The sequence below is a fragment of the Rattus norvegicus genome, chromosome 8 (assembly GCF_036323735.1).
Source record: "Rattus norvegicus strain BN/NHsdMcwi chromosome 8, GRCr8, whole genome shotgun sequence".
Lineage (NCBI taxonomy): Eukaryota > Metazoa > Chordata > Mammalia > Rodentia > Muridae > Rattus > Rattus norvegicus.
The window spans coordinates 45,836,419-45,845,187 of record NC_086026.1 but is presented as its reverse complement, the minus strand read 5'-3'; the positions used below and the strand labels follow the sequence as shown (position 1 = coordinate 45,845,187).

The 8,769-nt window shown below is 38.3% G+C and overlaps 1 protein-coding gene across 1 annotated transcript; it reads right to left on the bottom strand.

Moving 5' to 3' along the window:
• Window positions 1-3,982: 3,982 nt before the first annotated feature.
• Or8b9 (olfactory receptor family 8 subfamily B member 9) lies at window positions 3,983-4,918 on the bottom strand. Its single transcript, NM_001000966.1, has one exon. It carries the CDS (start codon window positions 4,916-4,918, stop codon window positions 3,983-3,985), a length of 936 nt encoding a protein of 311 aa, NP_001000966.1.
• Window positions 4,919-8,769: the final 3,851 nt, after the last annotated feature.

Here is an 8,769-nt window from a genome sequence, read left to right as displayed (position 1 = left end):
GGCAGAGACAACTTGCTGCCTCCTCAGCTAACCCCTGTTTGGCTGAAGTACAAATAAACCCACGTTCCTTCACCAGTTTCTACTCACAAACTTCTTGAACATACATGGAACCTGAGCTGATGAAATCTCAGGACTTTCAGTGTCCAGTCCTCTTCTTCAACAGCGGTTTCTTCTCAGACCATTTCTATTGGAAGATTCATAACTAAATGCTCTTTTCTGAGACTTTAACAGATAAATATAGAGAGAGGTAAATAAGTGCCACCAGGAAGATAGCTGTGACTTTATGTATTAAGTATAAAAGAAGGAGCAATGATGGCTGGCTCATGAAAGGAACGGATACGTAATTATCCTTCAGGAATGAGGTTTATTAGGATAAAGAAAAGCAGAAACCATGATCCTCCTAAAAGTAGACAAGCATTAAAAAGAAATAGTTCATCATGTCAGAAAGAACATAACAAGGCCATAAGGGAAAAGACAGGTTCTTTTTTAAACCCTGGAGAGGAACTTCATTTAAAGTGATGACTTAAAGGAAGGAGCAGGAGGAGGAGGAGGAGGAGGAGGAGGAGGAGGAGGAGGAAGAGGAGGAGGAGGAGGAGGAGGAGGAGGAGGAGACAGACACAGAGACACAGAGACACACACAGAGAGAGAGAGAGAGATCCACCAAGACAAAATGGCCAGAGAGACCCAGAGAGGGAGCTTCAGAGAAATTCCCCAAATAAAGGAGATTAGTGACTTTTATTGGTTTTGAGGGATGGTAGGAAGTGCCACACCACCTGATTTAATTCAACATAGCATCAGTAACAAACAGCATGGAGGAGCCAGATGCATGAATTAGGCGATGTTAACAAACACAGAACAGCTTCCTAACTCTGTCTTAATGTGAGAACTGGAGGAAGGGAGGGCAATTTCTTCAGTCTTCTATGATATCTGGTCTCTTAAAGTGACCAATCTCTTTAAATAGCAGGCCCATAATCTAGCAATATATATCTATGATATAACTGGTTGTGGCTACATGGATATATGTATTGAAAAGCTAAAGACTTCTTTTAAAAAAAAACAAAGAACAAAGAACTCAAATGCTTTATATAAAGAAACAGTTTGTCTCTAATTTGCTGCACCATTCTTCTTCCAGGATTCAGATGGTCCCAGAACCGTTGCCAGCCATTATCACAGGTCATTATGTAGTGTCAGTGGAACAAACTCCTAAAACTTATTTTTTTTATTCATGACCTAGCACAGTGACTGTGATCATCAGGAAGTTGTCACTGTCAGTCTCCTCAGGGCCCAGCTCTCAGCTTCCTCTAGCATTATATCCGTTATATCATAATGCTTATTACATTGGCTTGGTTTACACATCTACCTCTGATAGCTTATTTACATTAAATTATTTTAATTTCTTAAACTGTGTTGGTTTTAGCATTCACAGGTTTTAGAATTTAACTAAAGGTGAAATCTGTTTAAAAGGAAACTCGTAGCCGTTCACTTATAACTTATAATGTTGCTTTACAACAATGTAGAAAAAGTAGACATTATCTAAATTCTTTTACTCTAAAGTTATAACATGGCAGGAATAGTCATTATTTTCCTTTCTATCTACCATCATACTGGAAGTATTAAAACAAAGGAGAAATGTTACTGTTCAAGAACAATAATCCTGTCCTTTTTGCAATATGATTATAGATACGGAAACATAAAAAATAAGATTCTCTGTTTATCTTTGTATATTTCAGTAATCTTAGAGCAAGTACATGAAGTTAGCAAAATACATGCACTTGAAGCAATATATAAAGAGCAATTATATTTCTACATGCTAGTAAGACTTATTAAAATTTAAATTATAAATATTAAAATAGAATAAAAGGCATCAAATGCTTAGAAAAAAAGCGTGACTCCACTTCAAAGCAATACAAGAATGTTTGTTCTCATGATTTATATTAAACAATTTACCACAGAACATAGTACTTTGATTTCAAACCTCCTTTCCAAATAGACCCATAAAATTGTTGTCAGTTGATCTTCAAATCAGCTCACAAAATGATATCAAAATCAATTGAGAGAAAAATAGTTCTTTCAATAAATGATGTCAAACAATATCTTTGAAAACGCAATTATCTTGCCCTATATGCAAAAACTGATGCAACTATCTCATTCTGCATACAATAATTGATTTGAAATTGTTGAAAGGTATGATTATAAGGGACTAACCATAATGCTTCCAAGTGAAAACATGAGAACATATTTGAGACTTGCTAAGAGGAAAAATTAAACATAACAAAGCACTCATAGTAACAAGAAGAATTGATTTATTCACTATTAAAACTAAACTATCTCTCACCAAAAGACAAAATAACCATGTGAGTGGACACGCCAAAGACTTGAATAATAACTTCATTATATATTTCTGATGAAAGGATGTATCCAAATTACTTCTTTGAAACTTAAATGAATTTTCTTGAGAATAACACTCGGTTAACAAATCGTTTGCCATGAAAACATGAGGACCTAAATCCAATATCCAAAATGCATGTAAAGAAACCAGGTATGATGACCCATGTTTGTAATCCCAGTACTAAAGACACAGAGATGGGCAGATCCTGGGACTTCCTGGCCAAGCAGCCTAACCCATCAGTGAATTCTAGGCCAAGTAAGAGAGTCCAAATAACAAACAAGGTGCACAACACCTGAATAGTGACACCTGCTGTTCATCTTTGCCCTCCACAGGCATTTGTACCCACACCCATGGACCTGTACACATGATCATTCACACACACACACACACACACACACTCACACACACACTCACACATACACACAAACACACACACTCACACACACACTCACACATACACACAAACACACACACTCACACACAAACACACACACGCACACTCACACATACACACACACACTCACACACACAAACACACATACACACACATACACACACACACACACACACACATTCAGACTAATGCTGGTTTAAGTAGGAAAAAGAAATGAATAAACACTTCGAAAGAACAATATCCAAGTAGCTAATAAACATGTAAGAAATCTACATCACTCTTTCTCTAGGAAACTTAATAGAAATGCATATAGTGCTCTCTCACTGCCCAGCTAGCAGAGCGCTGAAGTGAGAAATACTGAAAATAACACATATTCATATAGAAAGGAAACAATCTTACCTAAAAGTTGTCTGTGAGAGCAAAAAATCGTTTAAATACTTTGTGACAGAACTTTGTGGTACTTAGAAATCCTGTAGCACAGAAAACCCACATATGTACGTGCCCAAGAGAAATAAGAGTACACGCTAGATAGAATACTTTCTTGATGGTTTGCATAGAAACTTTATTAGGAATATGTACATTACAGAAGCAAATCTCTACTGAAACAACAAGTAAGCAAAATTATGTATTAGAGTACATACTGAAGAGCAATGCCTAAGGAAAATGTTACATTAGTATTCACAATCAAAATAGCCCACACTCAAAAGATTATGTGGCAGGCTGTGGATGCTGCTCAATGCTGGCATGTGCACGACCCTTGATTCCAACATGAAAATGAAAACATCAGTGATAAGCTTAAAGATGGAGAACCGGTCATGGAAAGGGTGGAGCAAGAAAACAGGCTAAAAGAAAATAGAATAAATGTTATTGGAATTCAAGGGACTGTACTTCGGTGCCGGCTCAAGTATGAGGAGCATGTGCATCAGTCTGAAGATGTCCTGAGAGCCTTTAGAAACCAGAACGGGCAGCACCTGATATGAAATGCTTATATTAGTTTACTTTTAAGATATATTTTATCATTATGAAACAATATCTACAAAAGGAAGAATAATTGAGACAGCTGACTAGGCAGATTTAAATCTTCATAAAAACAAGATTTTGTTTTCCTGTTGGTATAACACTTCCCCTCATTTCTTTTACTAAGAAATAATATTTTTTTTAATCTTAATAAAGCTTTGGGGGTTACTTCTAATGTACTTTTAAGAGAAATTTTTTCTGCTCAAGGTTTTCTTCAGAGCAATTTTGACATCCTTATTCCTCAGGCTATAGATTAATGGATTGAACATGGGCACTACAGCAGTATAGAAAACAGAGGACACTTTTCCCTGATCCAGAGGCAAACTAGAAGGTGGTTTGAGATACATAAAAGCTCCTGACCCAAAAAAGAGAGACACTACAATAATATGAGAAGTGCAGGTACTAAAGGCTTTGGACCTGCCTTCCTTGGAACTAATGTGGAGAATGCTAGAGAGGATGAAGCCATAAGATATAAAAATGGTAACAATGGGTACTCCAATGCCAATGGTTACAACAATAAAAACCACCAACAAATTGATGTAAGAGCTATTGCAGGACAGCTCAAGGAGGGGAATGATGTCACACATATAGTGGTTAATGATGTTGTCAGCACAGAAGGTTATAAACTGTAAGTTTCCCATATGGGCCACAGCCCCAAAAACCCCCATCCCATAGACGCCTGACAAAAGGAATGAGCACACTTGGGGAGACATGGTGACCCTATACAACAATGGTTTACAGATGGCAACATAGCGGTCGTATGCCATTGCCGACAAGATGTAGGACTCAGAAAAGACAAAGAAACAGAAGAAGAAGAACTGAGTCATACACCCTGCGTAGGAGATGATGTTCTTCCTCACAACAAAGCCCACCAGCATTTTAGGGGTAAGTGTAGTAGAGTAACTGAAATCTATGAAGGACAAGTTGAGGAGGAAAAAGTACATGGGAATATGCAGGTGAGAGTTCAACCCTATCAGTGTGATCAAGCCCAGGTTCCCCACCAGAGTGACCATGTAGAAACCGAGAAAGAGGATGAAGAGTGGGATCTGGAGGTCAGGCTGGTCTGTTAATCCAACAAGGATGAACTCTGCCACCGAGGAGGTGTTCTCTGCAGTCATTCTCCTCTCAGAGTGTCTGTGAGGGGGGAAAGAGTCAAGGGGAAGAAGGAGTAGTTACATACCACAGAAGTACATGGAAGCCAGAGGAGGGGGGAGAATAAAGGACCAAAAACATCTACTGACACTAACTATGGAACAAACGCTTTCTAAACCTGATTTTACTGGTAAGGCTTATGGAACTACCAAGAAGTCACAGTGCTGCAGAGTCACTAAAGCACAGGAAATACAACTGCCCAGCTTCTAACTGCTCTGGAGGACTGCTGTGGGTCAGGCAGATACTCACAGGTTCAGCTTGGAGCCTCATTCTACCACCTCCCATCCATATTGTTGCTGGTGGCGAGGGACATTGTCTAGAGGACAGAAAACTGACAGTGTGCGTTGACAACGGCTCTATCTCTGCTTCTCCACATTTACAAACAAAGCTCTAACATACCCTGGTCCTCGTGCAGCATCGGATGCAGAGCTTGCCCTTGGGTTGTGCGTTTGCCATGGGCCCCCTGACAGTTACTAGGAAAGGCACAGCATCCTTCTCTAGCTCCGTGAACAACAAGGAGCTGTGCCTTTTGTTGGAAATCCCAGTGAGCTTGTCTCAGAGGCTCCCTGAGGACCATCGCCCCAGTGGACGCCTTCCTAAGGTAATGCTCATTACCCCCTTGTTAATGTTTCATGTGGCCTTTAATGGATTTCTTCCTTAAACTACATCTTTTTAAAACATTATTAAAAACAGTGCATTAAAGTCAAAATCATTTTTACCCTCTAGTATAGAGCACCTACTATCCACCAAGCATTGTGCCTAGCACCACACGGCTACAATGGACAAATAAAGCATTCTGCCTCGTTTACTACTTATATCAACCTGATACATTAGGGTTTTTTTTTCCCAGGGACAAAGAGAATTTTATTTTCAGGTAAATGTTTTTGCTTTAGCATAGAAGTGATAAGAAGTGGATTTAAGTCACATAATTACGACTATATATAGTTAAATGAGATAGGCATCATGTCAGCACTAATTTCTGAAGCCTACTCTTATATGAGCTGGGAAGCTGAAGTGTTCTGCTTAGAAATATACAGAAGATAATTGACTGTTAAAAGCATGCATTGTTTGATATGAGAGATAGTCTTTTTTAATTGATTGATTGATTGATTGATTTACAATCCAGCTATTGTCCCTCCCACAATTCTTCACCCCATTCCTATGCCCCCTGTCCCTAAGAGGATGCTCCCACCACCACCAGGCCTCCCCCACTCCCTGGAGCCTCATGTCTCTCGAGGATTCAGCACATCTTCTCTCACTGAGGCCAGGTTAATGCACTTGTTAGCAAGTTGTACTTAACCATTACACAATGGTGATATACTTTAGAGCATCGATAAGTATGTACTACATCATCTACTGATTTTTAAATCTATTGATTTATAAATAAGAAGGCTCACTTCAGAATTTTGAGTCCACTCTGATCTCCCCAACTCCAATGTCTACAGTCTTAATTATTGCCTCCACTGCCTCCCCATCAGTGGCCACAAGATCTCTGAAGAACTGTAATTAATTAGAAGGCTCTAGAAAGTATATATTATATACATATATATATATATAGAGAGAGAGAGAGTGTGTGTGTGTATATATATATATATATATATGCCATTTTAAAGAAAGGTAAAAAGTACTAGATGCAGAAACAATCGATTCAGAGGCTGTCAGACATTAGAAGAGGAGGATAACCATTTCGTTCATGTGACAAAAATCACTTGACCACCTCCAAGCTAAAATATAAAGAAACTTATTATTTCATCCTATTATCTGCTCAAGCAGACTAACCTTAAAAACAATTTCTTGGGGTTGTGGATTTAGCTCAGTGGTAGAGCGCTTGCCTAGCGAGCACAGGCCCTGGGTTCGGTCCCCAGCTCCAGAAAAAAAAAAAAAAAAAACAATTTCTTGCCACATACCTATTGTTTGTTAATGTCTGAAAGACCTGGCATTATTCCTACGTCTAGCAATAGGGATTTGATGACTGACCCAGAATGGCATTGCACGTCTGCTGTATCCCAGAAATTTTCTGAGCCACTGTTTAGGGAAGAATAATAAATTGAGTATTTGTAGAACATTATTCAAGTACAAAAAAATATTTTTCCTCATAAAGAGAAAAAGTGTAAACCACTCAAGAGACATAGAAAGAGGAAAAACATTCCGGTTTTAACTAGAGTTATCCGACATCTGAAAACAAGATTTGAGAAGTGTTTGAGGAAAGCAGTTACTGAACTAACATGCCAACATCCTCTGTGTGATACAAGACCCTCTCCAAGCCATAACATTTTGTCAGGAAACTTAAATTCAATTAGTTAACTCAGAAAGTGACTCTAAGGGAGAAAGTCCCGCATTTAGTAAGAGTACAGATGGGCAGGAGACATTGCTGAGGATTTAAGACAATTATGAGTCAACTCTATAGAGGTGTGTGTGTGTGTGTGTGTGTGTGTGTGTGTGTGTGTCTGTGTCTGTGTCTGTGTCTGTGTCTGTGTCTGTTTGTGTCTATGTGTGTGTGTGTCTGTGTGTGTGTGTCTGTGTCTGTCTGTGTGTGTGTCTGTGTGTGTGTCTGTGTATGTGTGTGTGTGTCTGTGTGTGTATGTGTGTCTGTGTTTGTGTGTGAGACAACATATGTATAGAAGTGGTAGCTGAGTCTAGGAAGATGGATTTCTGTATTAAAATTTTGAAACAATTCCAAGAAGTCTCTAAGCTTAACTCTGACTAAAATCATGTAAACAATTTGATAACTAAAGCTTTTGTTTCTAATTTCTTGACTATGAAATTCATCAGCTTTAGTCTCTGGTAAAGAATGCAGAGTATAAGTTTCTACACAAATGTCACACACACACACACACACACACACACACACTCATTCAGTGAGGATTTACTAACTCTCAGCTTGGTCTCAGCCATAACTGTTTCATTGATCAACTAACATAACTGTCCACATCTCAGACTGAGAATGATGACTGCCATCATCTTCTGTTCTCAATCCCACTACACACTTAAGGAATATATAATGTCTAATCATTATTTTTAAAATATAATTTCCCACAAGAGTTCTTGAAGATTGTGAAGTGTTGTAGGGAGACCTTAAGGATTCACTAAACATTTGATTCTCTCTCGCTTTGGCGAGTCCTATGTGCATGATGTAAGAACCAGAGAAAGTTCTTCTGAGGATTTTAACAGTTCACAAATGGTTTCCATGGGAACTTCATTTCAGTGCATCAAAGTTTTATTTCAAGTAAACCAGGGCTTCTCTATCTTTTTACTGTTAACTTGCTGCAATATAATGAAAGGAAAGCAAGGAAATAGCATTCTTGATTAAATTTCCTGAAACAAAACCATCCCTCATCACAAAACTTAAAACTTTGTCTAATAGCTTCCTTGCTTGATTTACTATAAATAGAAAATTGTATGTGAGACACAGATTATAGCAAGCTTATCAGGGCAAACATATGTGCAATGCAGAGCTTTTACACATATGGTGTATAGGTTAGCCTCCAAGAGTGTGGCATATCATCAGATAGCGTGTGTTTGTGCAAAGAATGATTTGTCCATTCCACACAAAAGAAAGCCAAGCTATAACTTCAACAGACCTGCCCAGAGAAAGACTACAGTTGAATTGTCCTTATCCAAAGTGAGTTCATTTGGAAGCTTAGGATGTGAATAGATTAATGTCATTTCCAAGAAGTCTTACACTACCAGCACTAATTAAAATATGCACATTTATCATGTCAAAATGCTAAGTAAAAGGTTCAAAGGAAATGACTTGTTTCCTAAAGGTTTGTGATCTGATAGAGGCATCACCCATCTGTTTTCTCCTTCTTTTATT